This window comes from Danio rerio, chromosome 4 (assembly GCF_052040795.2).
Source record: "Danio rerio strain M-AB ecotype USA chromosome 4, GRCz13ab, whole genome shotgun sequence".
In the NCBI taxonomy this organism is placed as follows: domain Eukaryota; kingdom Metazoa; phylum Chordata; class Actinopteri; order Cypriniformes; family Danionidae; genus Danio; species Danio rerio.
In genome coordinates, this window is record NC_141024.2 from 60,926,506 (window position 1) to 60,945,463 (window position 18,958).

At 38.2% G+C, this 18,958-nt stretch overlaps 1 protein-coding gene across 2 annotated transcripts; it reads left to right on the top strand.

Annotated features, from left to right (window-relative positions):
* LOC137489867 (uncharacterized) lies at window positions 1–14,161 on the top strand. Of its 2 annotated transcripts, XM_087250199.1 has the most exons (4): window positions 1–39; window positions 478–624; window positions 8,367–8,627; window positions 9,541–14,161. In XM_087250199.1, the coding sequence occupies exons 3-4, from the start codon at window positions 8,609–8,611 to the stop codon at window positions 10,689–10,691; spliced, it is 1,170 nt and encodes a 389-aa protein (XP_087106325.1). In that variant the 5' UTR covers window positions 1–39; window positions 478–624; window positions 8,367–8,608; the 3' UTR covers window positions 10,692–14,161. The 2 variants fall into 2 exon arrangements, with proteins under 2 accessions (XP_087106325.1, XP_087106324.1); XM_087250198.1 differs by lacking the exon at window positions 8,367–8,627.
* Window positions 14,162–18,958: the final 4,797 nt, after the last annotated feature.

Below are 18,958 nucleotides of genomic sequence, written 5' to 3' on the forward strand. Positions count from 1 at the left end.
AGGCTGCGCCGCTCTTGCGCTTGATTCAGCTGGAGAAAGGTTTGTTTTTAAAACCTTTACATAAATATAAAGCGATTGAATAAAGTTTCAGGGTTTTCATCCGATGCTAAATTAGGAACCTGCTGTTGACATTATTTTGACCCTTTTTACAACGAAGTACAATTTACTCACAGTAATTAGGGCTATTGTTTGAATAAAGCAACAGAAATGTGAGTAATAGGTGTTTTAATTAAGGTTTAATTTATTAAAAAGCATAATGTCATTCCATTCTAAGGATAAATCACTATATATAAGAAATGGAGTACTAGTTTTAATAAACTCATTGTGTCTTGCTCAGACTTACCTGATTTATTTTTGGTAATGACTCTCATATAAAACTGTTAAAGCAAGTATTGAAGAGAAGTCATTTTGTTTCTGTTCATTGTTTTATTTATTTTAATCAGGACGTTTTTTAATATGTTTTTTTGTTTTAAACAGGATAAAGTGTCCAAACACAGAGAAAAACTGCTGAAGTGACTGATCTCCACACTGTTATAAAGATGGCGTTTATTAAAGAGGAGAGTGAAGATGTGAAGATTGAAGAAACATTCACAGTCAAACAGGAAGATCTGCAGGAACAAACAGGTTGGTTTACATTCTTAAAGACCAACTCAGTCATTTGATCCTCATTCAGATATATTTTAATAATAAGAATACTAATTTAATTCATCTTGCAGCCCTGAGTGTGCTGCCTAGTTCTCCTAAATGCACATAAGCACTCATTGAAAGACAGAATGAGTTTCATCACTTGTTCTTATTTATGTCAGACTTGTTATGTATTATTTGTCTCCTATTTTCACTACCTTCTTAAGGTTATTGCTTTTCTTGTTCTCTTTGTTTGTTAAGTGTCCTTGAGCACTGGCGCTATATAAAATAAATAAAAACAAAAAAATAAAAAAGTTTAACTGAGCTGACAATATTTGACCTACAGTATTCTCATAGAAGATATCTGCTATTACAGTGATAGTGTTGACTTAGTACTTTCCATTTGCATGTGTCACGTTGATCACAATTCCCTTTTTTTATCAACTTCTTCATGGGTTTAAACTTGTTTTTGTAGTTGTCAATAGTTTTCACAGATAGTATCTTAGTTTGAACTACATTATAATAATAACTAATTACCTGGGCTATTGTGTTTAAACAGGGTTTCCGCTGTGTATTAAAATGTCTTAAATTCCAAAATCAAAAATTTAGGCCTTAAAAAGTCTTAAATTTACTGAAATATCGTGCTGTATGTCTTAAATCTTTTTTAAGTCTTAAAGTCTTCATTTTCCTTTGTTCATGTTTTGTTACCCAATCTGGCCAAAACCCATACAATCACCAACAAGACATTTTAACTCTGTTTATCATAATGATAAGGACTGCTGAGGATATCGACCTGGACAGATTTTTGTGCATAGATTTAGTTTAATATAGTTTTTAAAACTTTTAAAACATTTGTTAATTTGTTGGTTTTTTTATTTTAAAGAAAGTTTATTTTGGGGAAAAAAGGGTGTTGATCCAAGTAGAGCTCTCTTGTTTTTACACAATATTTAAGATCTTTTGCTAAGAAATATCTAAAATGTTAATGTTATTATTATTATTGATAATAATAATGTTATTATTATTTTAATAATAATATTTTTAATGTTATTATTATTATTGATTTATTATTGTATTATTAAATATTTTATATTAAAATATTTTTTGTTTGGACAAATAAAAATCTTTTTCATCTGGGCCAATTGAAAAATTCCTTAATCTAAAATTTCATTCATAATGATCTTAAAAAGTCTTACATTTAACCTGGTGACACCTGTAGAAACCCTGATTTACAGTATGTCAAAAAAACGTGGATGCCCTTAATTTTAAATATGCTGAATGAAATGGACACCAAAATAATTAATTATTATAAAACATTGTACAGTATTCTAAACTATACGATGTTGTTGTGGGACGATGTGAGACAAAACAAATTAGTCTAAAAAAGACTTTTGCTGCTTAGGAAATGGATTACAGCATGCTGATGATATGCAAACATTTGAGTGTGAAGTTCGTCAGTATTGACCATATTCTTCACGTACCAGCAGGTGTTGCCATTGGAATCTTTTTGCTTTTTAAAGAATACATTTTTAGATCCTAAAAACAGCGTTAATATAATAAGCCAAGACTGACATGCAATGTGTTGAACACCTGCAATGTTTTTTCAACAATTCATAAAAATACTGCATAGGAACTGTCTATTGATTTATACAAATGAAAACCATTTATTATTATGATTAATAATAATAAAAATAATAAAACAATTAATTAATCATTTATTTATAATATAATACACCTTTACTTAATGTGCTTGTGCATTTTTTTGTTTATTTGTTGATGTTATCTCACAGATGAAAAGAGAAAAGAATATTTGTACTCAAGTTATAATACACTGCTAAAATAATACAAGTTTTAGTAAATGATAATAATATTTTACAAATTACTCTTTAAAAAACTACTTTGAGTGCTAGTTAATTACTTTTGAAAAAAAATATGTTTTTCATTATGGCCCTTTTTAATTATACAATTATTTAAATTGTTTAATTGTTTAAATCACAAGGCTACATATAGGTATTTGCATTAACAAAATATGGTCTATTTTTTTCCGTACATGACAACGAATCATTTTTAATACACTGGCAAAACTACCACATACTTTTAAGGCCATAGAGACACTTTTTGTCCATTCTTAAACAATACTTTCAAGCTTTTAAATGTTTAAAGTATATGATGAAAAGATTTAAACTTGGGATTTTATTTACATATTTTACACAGTTTTTCTTATTTGCTCGTTGTCTATACAATATTTTATTTTACTCTTGAACATTTCTCAAGGCAGTGCTTTAATAATGTTTATTTTGATAAATGTAACAGATTGCTTTGACCTGTAATGTCTGTACAATTTTGTGATGCTTTAAGACAGATCAGAACACCCCTATTATGTATAAATCACATAAATACCTCATCCAGAAACATTTCTAGCATAATTCTTTTGCCGTAAAGAAATAAAAAGTTCCACCTTTGCTAAAAGTTTGGTAGGCTAAGTTTCACTTCACAATACAGCCAAGTAAGTGTGTTAGCATTGTCACCGGTCATGCATCCAATCTAATTCTAAATACTTGATAGTTTTTGACTAAGTTTAGTCGAGGAGCAAAGATAAATAATTTCTACTTCTGAGAGATCACAATTGTATATAGTCTTAGCACACACGCGATGATGAGATCATGAGAGGACTTGCAGTTCATTTAAAAAAGCCTATTTAAGGGCTCGGATATCCAGTTTTGGCGATTAACTACATGACTGCACTCTCGTGTTAAAATAAAGCACTGGCGACATTTGCAGAAATGAATAATTGCGTATTACCTGCAGTCCCGCGCCGACACTCTTAGAGCCTAATCACACTATGCTATCTGAACCGTGCCCAGGCCTGTTTCCCTGATCGTTAGAGAAGTGTGAGTGCGCTGAATCGGGCTCAGGCACAGTTCACTTGGGCTTTGGCGCGGTACGCTTGTGTGTGAGTGCAAAACGCCCCTAAGCCAGAAACTGAAAGCAAGACGTTTCTTTTAAGGGACTATTTCATATGCATTTATTAATCATTCTTACAGTTCAATGAACACAAAACTGTTGTAGTTTATTAAAGACGCAAACCCCTCACTGCACCACAGCTGTGCCTTCAGCAAACCTCCTAATTCCTGCAGCACGTGGACTTTATGACTGTTTATGAGTGTCAGAATTGGCGGATCTGTTCGGCGAAATATTTGATTGTGTGTCACCGCATCCCAAACAACTAAAACAACATTACTAGAGAAGTCTCCACTGTACTGAGCGAGAGCACTTCTCTACTGAACAGTGCATCATCGATGATGTAAGCGTGCCCAGCCTGAATGTTATGTGAGTGCGGGATGTCGGAGGAGTCGGGAGGGGGGACAAGCGTGCTTTGGCCTGGTTCAAAGCAACTGTACATAGTGTGAGTATGCTCTCAGATTGTATTAAACTAGGCTTCAGAAGAGTGATATGTTAGAGGCGAGTAAACTCCTTCGGTGAGAAGAGAGCCAAACGTAAGTAGATCTTCAAAATGGCAGGATGTCCGCGGCTTAATTACTCTTGTGAATAACATCTCTACAGTAAAAACCTATGCACCCAAAGAGCATTATTTCAATAATGCATTTGTTTTTAAGTTGTTGTTTTCTGTCACTTTAACACAGAAAGGCCTTTGTTCCCGCCCTTACGTTTTACGCAAAACTAGACAAGGTCGATTGTGATTGGTCACTTTTCATGTCAAAATCATCGCTTCGAAATCCTGGTCTATTTTATATTGGTATATTGAGAACCACTGCTGAAGGAGATAAAATATACCCACACAGCATCAAAGGCCTGCACCTTCCCACAACAGCATCTATGTTACAACTCTAACTCCACAATTACAGCAAAACCAAGTCATCCTCCTACCCATGAGTTCATACCACAACAGCTAATTGTACCAAGCACCATTGGTGCTTGGTCTGGAAAAGCCATGTTCGACACTGGAGCCAGGCAGGCCAGCATTCCAGAATAAAACATACCTGCACCAGAAGAAAAAAAGTGCACAGAAAAAACTCAAGCCAAGCTCTTTCATTGTTCACCTCAATTCCCCCACCACAAAGTCTATTCTAGTTACCAGATAATAGGGATGACAAGACACTAATGAAAAGCATTAGTTGATCAATCTCACCTGCATCTGGAAGTAAAGTGCCAGTTACATCATCTACTTCTGCAGAATCCACAAGTATGTACCTCCCAGCTTGGAAGAACAACTGTTCTACAGCACTGCTTGTATACTGACTTCCCTGTGCTGATCAGACAACATCCATACCGTTTAACACCAGAGAAGCAAGAGATTGTTAAAGAGCAAGTCAAAGAAATGCTAATGAATGGCCTCACAGAACCTACACACTTAGCGTGGGCCTCACGCATTAGCTGCATTTCCACTATCGCGCCTAAAGCGAGCGAGCCAAGGCCAGTGACGTTTCCACTGTCGGTTCCGGGGCTTAATCGGGCCAAAGCGGGGCTTTCTTGGGGCCAGCGGCCAGCCTTTTTCGGTCCGCCAAATACCTTGGGCCAAGGAGGGCCAGCTGGGGCTTCAGGGCGGAGTGAAAGGAGAGGCGAGCAGTTTTCTGATTGCACATGAGTACATGCACCAAACAAATAAAGAAATAAGGGAAAGAAAACATCTGGCCTTATAGTCTGGGGTCTTTTTGCGTATGATCACCCTTATGTTTCCCTTTTAAATGTAAGGCTGCTGCATAAAATAATAAAGTAGTTTTATTTTATAGTGACGTTTTTTGCTGCGTCCTCCTTTGTTTCAATAGCGCATAATAATCTTTACACCATATTAAAGACACAGCAAACAGTAAAGGTTTTCGAGAGTTTTTGTCAAGTTTAAAATGTTTGTTTGTGCGCGTTTAGATGCCTGTATGTGTGTGTGAGACCGGGCAAGAGCGCTCCTTCACAGCTCTGTTATGCCACGAGTGGCTTTTTTCTTTATTTATTTTGGAGATAATACACAATATAAATACAACAGAAAGACATAAAACTTAACAAATTACGTTAAGTATTTGGATGCGATGATATTAATCAAATAGCGCAAACAGAGCATTATTTCGGTGAGTGAAAGCAGAATCTAGCCTACACCTTTTTTTCTGTCACTCAGTCCTGCGCAGCGCTCACTGCTTTAAGCGCATCGGGGGAAAGTCCAAACACAAAATGTGTTCTATATCCTCAAACAACTTTTTATGTTTTTTATATGACCTGGTTAAATTTATAAATGAAACTTTAAATGAAGAGCTTTAGTGAATAGCTGCTGAACGCAACAAATATGGCTATATTTTAATAGGCTACTCGCTCTTGTGCTGTAAAACACTTAACACGACGTCTATCAAAACGAGGATGTTATAAAATACATGCCATATCGAGTTATAAAGGAGAATTTCTGTGGCTTTATATTATGGATGTGTGCGCTCTCTGTGTTGGTTCCCTCTGTTAGTGGCGAGAGCACTCGATGCACAATGCCAACAGTCGGTCGGCGAGTAAACAAATGTAATGAATGGAAATACACAGGTCTGTGCGTATAGACATTTCATGTACTGCTGTACAGTAACGTGTCATTTGTTTGTTTCGGTTTTCTTCATTTTAATGGTTTCGTTTTGTGATAATTCTATGGTGTGCTTTATCTGCCTGTCCTGATTCCCGCTGAAGTGGGCGGGTTGTGTGACGTTTGATTCGCGGACGTTCTGTGGGCGGTGTTTGCGTGACGCGCTGTGAGCTACTAGCCCGACAGTGGAAACGCGACATGATTTCGGCCTCATTTCTAAACCTCCCGGGCTATTTGCCCGGCCCGATTAAAGCCCTGGCTCGCACTGGCCGATAGTGGAAATGCGGCTAATGTCCTTGTCCCCAAAAAAGATAGCAGTATGAGGTTCTGTGTGGACTATCGTAAAGTGAACTCTATCACAGAAAGAGATGGAATCCCTCTCTGGTGCTGTCATCTTCTCCACGATTGATCTCAACAGTGGGTACAGGCAGGTAACTATGAAGCCTGGAAGTGAATCCAATCCATCCCTCTTGGGCCTATACCACTTTAAAGTTATGCTCTTTGGACTTTAAAATGACCCAGCAACATTCCAGCAATTAATGGAGTCTGTCCTAGGAGAGTTGCGGGGAAAAATGTGTTTTATGTATATTGATGACATCATCATATACTCGCCCTCAGTCACCCAACACTTTAAAGATCTTCAAAGTGTCATCACCTGGTTACACAAAGCTGGTCTGATCATTAACCTGAAGAAAAGTAAATTCTGCCAACATAAATTATCATTTCTGGGACATGTGGTGAACACCCTGGCCATTCCTGCTGATTCCATAAAAGTAGAAGCGATAAAATCCTACCCGGTTTCAAAAAACATCAAAGACGTTAAAAGATTCCTTGGATTGGCAGGGTGGTACCATATGTTCGTGCCAAACTTTTCTCAAATTGCAGAGCCTATGAACTTATTGAAGAAAAAAGGGCAAATTTTTCAATGGACACCTCAATGTCAAAAAGCATTGAAGAAATTAAAGACTTGTCTCACCTCGCCTCCCATCCTTTGACATCCTGATCTCCGACTCCCCTTTGTGGTTTCGACCGATGCCAGTGATTCAGGAGTAGGTGCAGTGTTGACACAACACAAGGCGCAAGGACAGGAGGAATTTATTGTCTATGGAAGTCGAACACTGACCAAACTGAAGGTTAATTACTCAGCTACAGGGAAGGAATGTTTAGCCATACTATAGGCCAGGGGTTTTCAAACTGTGGGGCGCCAGCGCCTGTTAAGGGGGGAGTGAGAAACTGAGGTGTGCACTCGAGTAAATATGATGTTTTTTTATGTTTACAAGAGTCAATCTGATTAGTCCCGGAGCTAACTAACAAGCACGAGGCACCTTTTGTAGTTAATGCGATCGCGTAAAACATATACAAAAAATGGACCTGTGGCTTTTCAAAATGAATGACGGTGAAGATAACACCGGTAAATTGTCTGACAAAAAAAATGACGAGTGCCCTTCTGAAGCATTAAAGCAAACAGATGACCAACCCTCCGCATCAACGGGGATCTCCACACAGAGAGGATTAACGTTCACTGCAAAAACCAAAGGCCTGTGTGCATCAAAGCAACGGAAGTATGATAAACAGTACATACAATACGATTAATAACGAACCATGTCCACAATGTGTTGTGTGTTCAGAGGTCCTTGCAAATGACTGTTTAAAACCTGTGAAACTGGTGCGTCACTTTCAGATGAAACATCCAATGTCAAAAGATAAGCCAGTCAACTTTTTTCGATGTAAAGAATTAGCATTAAGAGGACAAAAACAAACGATGACCAGTCAACACAAGGAGGTTAGATGGCTCTCCACAGGCAAAATCCTGCAGCGTATTTTTTCATTGCATGACGAACTGAGGATTTTTCTAATTGATTGTGGATCTTCCTTTAGGAGTCGTTTTACTGACACTAAGTGGCTCACAGATTGTACATACCTGTCTGACATATTTGATTGGCTTAATTCGCTTAATTTGTCCCTTCAAGGCCTGTGTTCAAACCTACTAACAATGTCTGATGAAATTGTGGGCTTTGTGAAGAAACTGGAGCGATGGAGAGGGCAGGTGGATGCAAGAAAATCTAGAAATGTTCCTGACCTTGGATGAATTTAACAAAGAAAATGTGTTTAACCGAGATACTACTAAAACGGAAATCACTCTACATCTGCCATCTCTGTCTGCACATTTCAATAGGTATTTTTCTGAGCAGCATAATTGGAACCAAGTTTACAAAGCGCTGGATGCCCTTCTGCACCTTTCAAGTGACCGTACTTTGAAGACACTGTTCGACTCAACCACACTCAGAATTCTGGCTGGCAGTGGATACAGAATATGCTGAACTTTCGGAACTTGAAATTGATGTACTCTTGCCTTTTGCTTCAACTTGGCTCTGCGAAGCAGCATTTTCTGTGTGTACGTACATCAAAAACAGACTCATGTATCACACTGAATCAGGTAAGCTACATGTTTATGATTCAGTGTAATTATTATATGCACTTTAAACGCAGCAAATAATATGGGAGTGATGTTTGCACATGCTTTATAATTTTGGCTCGCTGGACAAAAAGGGAGGGGGCGCGAGTGAAATTGGCCAAACTTGGGGGGGCGTGTGTCCTAAAAGTTTGAAAACCCCTGCTAGAGGCTATCGAAAAGTGGAGACATTTCCTGGAGCCAAAACTCTTCATTATTGTCACTGATCATTCCACTCTTCAGTGGGTCATGAACTCCACGAAGACCACCTCACGTTTAATCCGCTGGCCCCTTCGTCTTCAAAAATTTGACTTTGTGGTTGAGTACAGAAAGGGAACACTGAATGAAGCACCAGGTGCTTTTATCTTGCATTCATCCCTTTCCTGGTTGTCGTGTATTCAGCTATAAAAGAACTAGTATTTCCCATCACCATTGCAGAAATCTGGGAAGAGCAACACAAAGAACCAGATATAATCAAGATATTGCAGAACCTAGTAGATAAAGATTCTACTATGCATGAGCAGTTTGGGTTATTTTATGACAAGTTATATCATTGTTTCCTGTTGAAAGATAAACTCAAACACTACAGAATATAAATATATATATATATATATATATATATATATATATATATATATATATATATATATATATATATATATATATATACATGCCACCCTTATCCCAAATCTCCTCCAACACTACCACGCACATCCATTAAGTGGACACTTGGGTATTTACAAAACTTGCCAAAGAATACATCTCATTGCTTTCTGCCCTGCAATGTGGACATCTGTAAAAACGTACGTGAAAAGGTGTGTGATGTCTTTTCACTTTTCAGCTTTTGATGAGTTTTTAAGACTTAATAAAAAACTAATGTTTTATTTATTTCTTTCAGACCGCATTGAAGAAAATGAGGGGAGTAAAGAGGAGAAACATCATGTCAAAACTGAGGAAAAAAATATTTTTTTGAAAAGGAGAAACAAGAATCGTTTCACCTGTACTCAGTGTGGAAAGAGTTTGGCAAACAAAAGCAAACTTAAGATTCACATGATGATCCACACTGGAGAGAAACCATTCACATGCACTCAGTGTGGGAAGAGTTTTGACTGCTCATCACACCTTAATCGACACATGAGGATCCACACTGGAGAGAAACCATTTGCATGCACTCAGTGTGGGAAGAGTTTTAACTGCTCATCACACCTTAATCAACACATGATGATCCACACTGGAGAGAAACCATTCACATGCACTCAGTGTAGGAAGAGTTTTTACTGCTCATTCTCCCTTAATCGACACATGAGGATCCACACTGGAGAGAAACCATTTGCATGCACTCAGTGTGGGAAGAGTTTTACCTGCTCATCACACCTTAATCAACACATGATGATCCACACTGGAGAGAAACCATTTACTTGCACTCAGTGTGGGAAGAGTTTCAGCCAATCATCATCTCTTAATCAACACGTGAGGATCCACACTGGAGAGAGGCCATTCACATGCACTCAGTGTGGGAAGAGTTTTTACCGCTCATTCTTCCTTAATCAACACATGAGGATCCACACTGGAGAGAAACCATTCGCATGCACTCAGTGTGGGAAGAGTTTCAGCCTATCAACATCCCTTAATTACCACATGAAGATCCACACTGAAGAGAGACCATTCACATGCACTCAGTGTGGGAAGAGTTTTATCCGGTCATCATACCTTAATCTACACATGAGGATACACACTGGAGAGAAACCATTCACATGCAGTCAGTGTGGCAGAAGTTTTATCCAATCATCACACCTTAATCAACACATGAGGATCCACACTGGAGAGAAACCATTCGCATGCACTCAGTGTGGGAAGAGTTTCAGCCTATCATCATCCCTTAATTACCACATGAGGATCCACACTGATGATAGACCATTCACATGCACTCGGTGTGGGAAGAGTTTTACCCGCTCATCACACCTTAATCAACACATGAAGAAAAACCATTCAAATGCACTCAGTGTAGGAAGCGTTTTTACTGCTCATTCTCCCTTAGTCGACACATGAGGATCCTGTGGTCACACTGGACTTTTCTCGCTATAGACTTCCATTCAGACGCACGTGAATGCGTCAGACCGGAAATGCAAGTTCGTGCCTCAAGTTTCGCAGTTCATTGCCTTGCAGAGTTCAAGCTTGGTGAATTCTGACCTGCAAAATTGCATAACTTGACTGTGTGAGACCTATCGAAGATCAAAACATGACCTCTCTGGACTAGGGCTGTAACGATACACCAAACCCACGATTCGGTTCGTATCACGATTTTTGACCCACGATTCGGTTCGTATCACGATTTTTTTTTTTTTTTCGTGTGGGGTGGGGAAAAAAAAGATTTTTAAAACTATTTTTTATTAAATAACATTTGACAAATCTTTATAAACTAAACATCAAAGAACAATATTAACTATGCAAATTATTAACAATATAAATAGCCATATATAAAATAAATAAATAGCCAAAGCTATATCACTTCTGTTTTCTTTGTAACAAAATACTGTTGAAAAACCAAACAGAACTAAACTCCATTTTGTAGATGGTTCAAGCATGTTGACAATTCTTTTTCAATCAAGTTCTCTTACATAGAAAAAGTAAATTAAATAGCTACTAGGGATGCTCATTTTGTTAATTTTGCTAACCGACAACATTAATCGGTTATTACCAGTTAACTGGTCAGATTACTGTTAATTTTATATTAAACAAATTGACGTGTCTATTTTTTGTCTGACACATTAAATATTGCATTTTAAAATACTGATTTATTTTTATATGTTAGAATATTAATAGCGGAACAGAACAACAGAGCATTTCCACGCACCTGCAGTGTTTAGCACAGAAGAGCAGAATAATGTAAATAAAATAAATAGGACTGCCCTAAATTATTTTCACTGAAATAATTCATTTATATTACAAAACGACAATACTGACTGATTCTTTTTAATAACCGGCATAGGCTTTTTTTTTCACATCATATGTTTTTTTCTTCCGTCAAAGAAAAATAGCTGACTTCCTCAAATTGCCCGCTTTACGGAAAATATGCATTTATTTAAAGCTCCGCTGTTATTATTATAATCACAAAACCTTTTACATTTTAATAGAAATCATTATTTTAAAGATTATGTTCTGATATAGCCTATGCTTTCCTCTCTCTCCCTCGCGGTTCAAGTGCGCGCGCTGCGTGATGAAAAGACAGCAACAATGCGCGCATATGTAGACTTTTTGTAAACAGTTTTGTTGTTTAAATATGATATTGCATTAATCTGCGTACATGCTTTAAAAGCTGTAAAATAAAAAGTAAAGCCTATTTGTTGCGTTTATTACGCATATCCAGGTCAACATAAGCGCTGATTAAGCATCAACAGGTCTGTATCAAACAGCAATATTCTTCTTCCATTTTGCTGCTTTGGCAAATGTGTCTGTAGTCACGGGTTACACGTTATGGTCCCGCAAAATAAGTATGCCTTGCAGTTAAACAAGGGGCGAAAACGAGGCGCACCTCACTGCCTTTATGTTGACAAGGAAAAAAGAAGAGGCACGGTCCTCTTATGAAACGACTGAATCAGCTGGGTATCGATTGTGCAAAAGTGTTGCTGTCTGTGTTGTTACAATAGTAATATTTAATAATATTGTGATATTCAAGATTTGTACATTCATACAGCTCTAGATAACTTAAAACAGCGATTAGACCTTCAGAGCGGCGTTAATGCGTCCTGAAGTAAATCGAAACGACTATAAACTCCAGCAAGATAGAGTGATTATATGCAGAGCCATATACCTTTATCTCTAAATAAAGTATAACTATAGAAACTGTGTTCATCTTAACTGAAAGCTTCGTCGTGTTTTCTGACCTCACACATCGCGCACCTGTCAGTCAGCACTCTCAAAGGTTCAAACAGAAATCGCACAGCACGGATACAGAAAAGTTTGCGCTGTTACCTGACATTTGGTGAACGCCCATCCCTCTCTGCGCAGCCACATTAACAGTGTGAGCAAATCATCGTATATGCGGTGAAAATCCAGCCGCTTTGACAGCATTGGCAATGTTTCTGGCGTTGTCGGTTGTCAAGCGGGGTTAAGTTGGTTTTGTTTTTGATATTCCTGACACATTCAGACGGTCCCTTACTAAGAGCTCCATGCGAGCTCTCCCGGCTAAATATTGCGAGGGCTTAAACGGAGCAGTGCTTGTGATGTCGAACGAAAAAAAGTGTTAATTAGCTCAACTTTTGCAGGCACGCGTGACGTTATTGGAAAGGTATCACGGGGTGTGTCGCAATTCTCCCTTATCACACCGCGACACAGGATCGTAGATCTGAGTGTCGCGATTTCAATTTTATATCGTGTATCGTTACAGCCCTACTCCTTTTCCGGCTCCTTTTCACAGCGCTGTACAACAGAATTTTGCATGCTCAAATTCTAGTGTGACTGCAGCTTCGATGTGGGATGAGTTTCAGCAGCTCCTCAGACCTTTATTAAACACATGAAGACCCACACTGGAGGGAAACCATTCACGTCTACTCAGTGTGGGAAGAGTTTTAACCAATCACCAAACCTTAATGAACACATGAAGATCCACACTGGTGTGAAAGAGTATATGTGCTTTGAGTGTGAGAAGACTTTTATTACAGCTCCAAAAACTGCACCAGATGATTCACACTGGAGAGACCGTACAAGTGTTCAAACTGTGACGAGGTTTAATCAGTTAATGCATCTCAAAACACAAAAGAGGATTCACACTGGAGAGAAACCGTACAGATCTGATCAGTGTCTACAGAGTTTCTCTCATTCGGCGCAGCTTAAGAAACACATGGACAAAAAGTTGCACACATGACATGAATGCAGCAAAACATTTTCTCATGTGCACAAGATGTTTCATGTCTAAATAATGTTTGAATAGGCTATAAATAACAGTATAATACAGTATAATAGGTTTTCCAACACTCCTACACTGCAGTAGATGGGGATTGTAATTGTAATTGTAAATGTGCCGCGCTCCTTGCATTTATGTAAACACATTGATGGCGGCCGAGAGAAGAACAGTTTCATAAACATCTGGCAAACAGCACCTCTGTAGCTTGAAATCTCGTCTACTCCACTCTAGTGTGTTCACTAGTGTGTTCATGTAGCTAGTGTTGTGTTGGATGATGTTCTCTGTTTGACTCCCTGAATGAGAAATCCAGATTGGAGTATTTGGTAAATCGTGATTGGATGCCTGCATTGCTCATCAATGGCTATATAAAAGTTGTTGTGCTAGCTACCTCAGGACGCTGTGGCTACTCAGGAGTCCTCATGTCAAGACCTGCCATCTCATTGACTCTTTCACATTATGGTTTTGTTTTGCATTACTTCATATCATGTAATTAAAATGTTGTTGTGATTATATCCTAAGTTCTTTATCTTCATTAGTATCCCTAGACATTTGTTGGTTGCATTGATTGATTGTTCTATGAGTTACATTTTATAATAAATCATTTGCATTCAGGTTATTTTGTTGGCTCATCTCTCTTTTGTGCTGCGACTCAAACAAGCGGGTCATAACACTTTGTAAAATGTGTCCGGTTGTATCCGAGATCTTGTCCTTTCAGTCATGACCATGGGTGACAGTAGGTACTTAGATTACCTTTCGTCTCAGCTCCTTCACCACAACAGACAATCACATCAACTCCATTACCAGCCGGCAGCTAGCTCTCTGCAACTCTCACATGGCTGCCCACTGAAGCACTGCGCCTGGTCAGTACCTGGATGGGAGACCACATGGGAAAGCTAGGTTGCTGCTAAGTGGTGTTAGTGAGGCCAGCAGGGGGCACCCAACCTGCGGTCTGTGTGGGTCTTAATGCCCCAGTATAGTGACGAGGATGCTATACTGCTCAGTGAGCACCGTCTTTCGGATGAGATGTTAAACCGAGGTCCCGTGTGTGGTCGTTAGGATGTTTAGGGATGTTAGGGTTTAACCCTGGCTTCCTGTCCATCATGGGCTCCTAACCATCCAATTCAATTTGCTTCATCTCTGTCTCCTCTCCACCAATCAGCTGGTGTGTGGTGTGCGGGCTGGTGCAAAATGGCTGCTGTCGCGTCATCCAGGTGGATGAAGTGGTGGAGGAGATCCCCCCCATTGTGTAAAGCGCTTTGAGTGCCCAGAAATGTTATTTTTTCAATCAGGAATTATTATTATTATTACTGCTGCCGCTGCACTGATCCATCTTTTAATCTCATATTACATTCCTCATGGCAAAAAAAATCAGATACTCTATTTGGGGTAAGGACTCTCTGCCAAAGTGGAGGTGGCCACTGTTTTCCATTCAAGCATTATGGTTTCTGACTTAGAGGTGCTGTTTCTTTCTCTGCCACGTCACACTCAGCAGCAAACTGTCCCACTGCATGCTGAAGGTCCATGTCCAGAGTACCGGCGGGGTCTTAAAAGCATTGAAAAAGTCTTAAATTTGATAAACTCAAATTAAGGCGTTATAGCCTTGAATTTGGTATACAACGTCTTGAATTTTATTACAAAGGTCTTAATTTTATGCATTTTTTTTGCCTTTCCTAGGATTAAGTTCAGACCGTAACAAAATGAACTGTTACTAATGTAGGCTATTTTAAAATTAATGCAGCGTAACGTTGAGTGCACCTCTACCTCCATGTCATAGCAGAAATCGCGAAAGTGTGCGCACCCGTCATATGGTTACTTGAGGTGAGGTACAGAACAAGATAGTCACTAGCCCAGTTTGTCGGCTAAAATGGGAAAGTGTCGCTGTGGCCAAGGAATCCAAATTGAGTTTGGGTTAAGCCTGTGCCAGGAAATGACCGCGACGCCTACTGCTTTTGATGCCGGAAGTCTTTTAAGCTAACGTTAGAGACAATGGATGTTACGGCCCTGGACTCCCATATGGGGGGTTGCCAAACACACCGTGTGTATTACTGCTTGTCAGCGCCAACCACCTATTGTGCAGTTCTGTGCACCGGAGGCCTCTTCGGTTACTGAAACAGCTTTACCGATCAATAACAAAGAAGTTTCTACATTAGAAGAATGACATTTTCTTCTTCTTCCTGTTTTACGGTGGTCGAAAACAAAGTTTTTGATGCGTTACTGCCACCTCTTGCTCTGGTTGGTGATGTAGCCAAACAATCATTGGGCTGACACGAGAAACTTGCTTGATTAAAAGATGACAGAGAGATTAGATTAGGGTGTAATTCATTAAGAAAAAATTGTAAAAATATATACAATATAATGCTTATTGCAGAGTATTTCCCTTTACTTTAAATAACTGTAGTATTTTATTTGTGTAACCTGGTTTTATTGGATTTTTAGTTTTTGCTGTTATATGACATAATTTGTTTCTGTTTGGTACAACATATTATTTACAGTAAATAACTAAACTGAATCATTTTTCATTGACAGTTTTATTGATCACTAAGGGTGCTTTCACACCTACACTTTTGTTTCGGAACGTATCTCGTTTGCCCAGTTAGCGCGGTTCGATTGGCATATGTGAACAGGGCAATCGCGCTCTGTTCCGCGCCAAAGTAATCGCTCCGAGATCGCTTGAATGAGGTAGTCTCGGCTCGATTGAAACGAACCCTGGAGCGGTTCGATTGTAGTGAGAAAGCGATCCGATTCGAGCGCGGTTGTATCACAGTGTTTTATGGATATGTAATAGGCATATACGGCTATATGAAGAGAGAATTATGAGCGGGAAGTTTCGCGAGTCTCCGGATGCCCGCAAACGAGTGATGATCTCCCGGTAATCTCGCGTCTCCCTACAGGTCCTCAAATAGGCATCGTCGCGCACCCTTCTCACCCCTCCCCTCCGCATCTCTCCTCAGACACATCGCGCGCGCGCACCCTGTCAATCACACCAAACCACCACTTCTCCTGACAGCTGAGCGGGACGCTGCAAAATAAACCCTGACACTCTGACCAATGTGAGGAGAGTTTACTCGCACGTGACTTGTTTAAGCTCTTTTGGTCCGATTAGAAACTTTGCAGTGTGAAAGCGAACCGCTCCAAGAGCAAAGAGCAACAATGTAACAATTGTAATCTCTGTTTCGGAACAACTGAATCGATTCACAGGTGTGAAAGCACCCTCAGATATGATTGACTTGGATTTAAGTTGCTTCGATTTAAATATGAATATTGTAAAATTAGCTTGGGTGTAGCTACACTACTTTTGCCAAGGAGTTTTTAGCTTAGCTTGCTACATTTCCAAGAGGTAAGCTTTTAGTCTAGTTAAGCTGGCAATCTGGCTTTAAGAAAGGCCATTCAACTGAGACTGCCCTGCTCTCGGTCGTGGAGGATCTCAGACTGGCTAAAGCAGACTCTAAATCATCAGTCCTCATCTTGCTGGATTTGTCAGCTGCTTTTGACACTGTAAACCACCAGATCCTGGTATCTACGCTCGAGTCACTGGGCGTTGCGGGCACTGTTATACAATGGTTCAGATCTTACCTCACTGACAGGTCATTCAGGGTGTCTTGGAGGGGAGAGGTGTCCAACCTACAGCATCTAAACACTGGGGTATCTCAAGGCTCTGTTCTTGGGCCACTTCTCTTCTCCATCTACACAACATCTTTAGGACCAGTCATCCAGAAAAATGGATTTTCCTACCACTGCTATGCTGATGATACCCAGCTATACCTCTCTTTTCACCCTGATGATTCCTCGGTTCCAGCTCGCATTTTCAGCCACCCACCTGAATGTTTGGCCACAAAATTCACCAAACTGGATTTCAAAGAAACCCAGCAGATGTTTTCTGTTAATCACATCTCCATGGTGCTCATTTAAGTTTTTTTGGTCTTGTGTAGTACTGCCTCTGGGGACAGTTTTCTGTATGACTTTCCTTTGTTAGCTTCCTTTACTTTTGTTGCCTCTATCTGTCAGATTCAGGCTGCCATCAATAAAATAATTATATCATTAATAACAAAGTTTGTCCCAGTTGAGACAGTGAATAAGTGAAATTTTATTTTATCTCTTTTGTAATGTAATAATGTACATGTAACGTAAATTTTTTTGAAGACAACATTTTCATTTCCAAAAAGAAAATATTTTCTACATTTTGAAAACTACTGTTTTATTACAAGTAAAAGCAGTGCATTCAAACTATTACTTTTGTATAACATGTCTTTATTGAGTATTGAACCCAAAACTTACCCTAGACAGGCTTAGGGAAAAAAAACATAAAAATAAATAAATAATAAAAAAATGCAAATAAATAAAATAATAAATTACACATATACATATACACATAAAAAATATAATAAATAAATAAATAAAAATAAAATCAAGCACCAATTAACATCCCACAACTTCAGACTTCCGAAGCTTCTTCAATATCTCAGTTTTTACAAAGTTCAAAAACAATTCCCAGATGTCACAAAATTTAGAGGATTTTTTCCTTATTATATATGTGAGCTTTTCAAGAGCCAAGCATGTTATAAGGTTTCTCAACCAAAATCCAATGGAGGGACGATTAACTTTTTTCCAGCATAAAGCAATACAACGCCTTGCTTGTATTAAACATAAATCAATCAATTTTCTTTCTTTAGTAGACAAGGCACAACTGTCTTCATACATATTCAATATATCAAACTATTACTTTAAATTGAAGTTACTTATATTTTAGTCTGTTACTAAATTTAATCTATGTCTGTGAAATAGAAAATTAAAGAAGATTATTAATGTTAACTTTGTTACTGGATTATAATTAGGGATGAATTAATGCGTGTGCATTATTATATTATTGGTTTATTATTGAAGATGCATTAATGTGTGACCCTTATATTATCGCTTTATTATTAGTGATGAATTAATGTGTGAGCATTATTCTATTATTGGTTTATTATTAGTGATGCATTCATACGTGATCCATATTGTTTTTTTGCTTTGTGATTGATTTATTAGATTAGTTTATGATTAGGGATGTAGTCATATGTGAGCGTTATTATAATATTTGTTTATAATCAGTGACTGATGAAATGAGCCTTATATTTATTATAAGTGAGTGATTCATTGATGTGTTAGAATAATGCACGGGCATTATTGTAACTATGGTAGTAAATAATAATATAAAGTGTTGTAATGTATAATAACTGCATTAAAATGTTTGTAGTAAAACTTTAAAGAGTGCTTGGTTGGCTAAGTTAAACTTACCAAATAACGTTATACAACATCTATAACAATCATATAATAATTGTGTTGTAGTAATTAATGTTACTGTAATGGTTAATAATTTAAACCAACTTGTTATAAAAATACTTAGTTTGCAATTGTTGTCCGAATTAATCTGCAA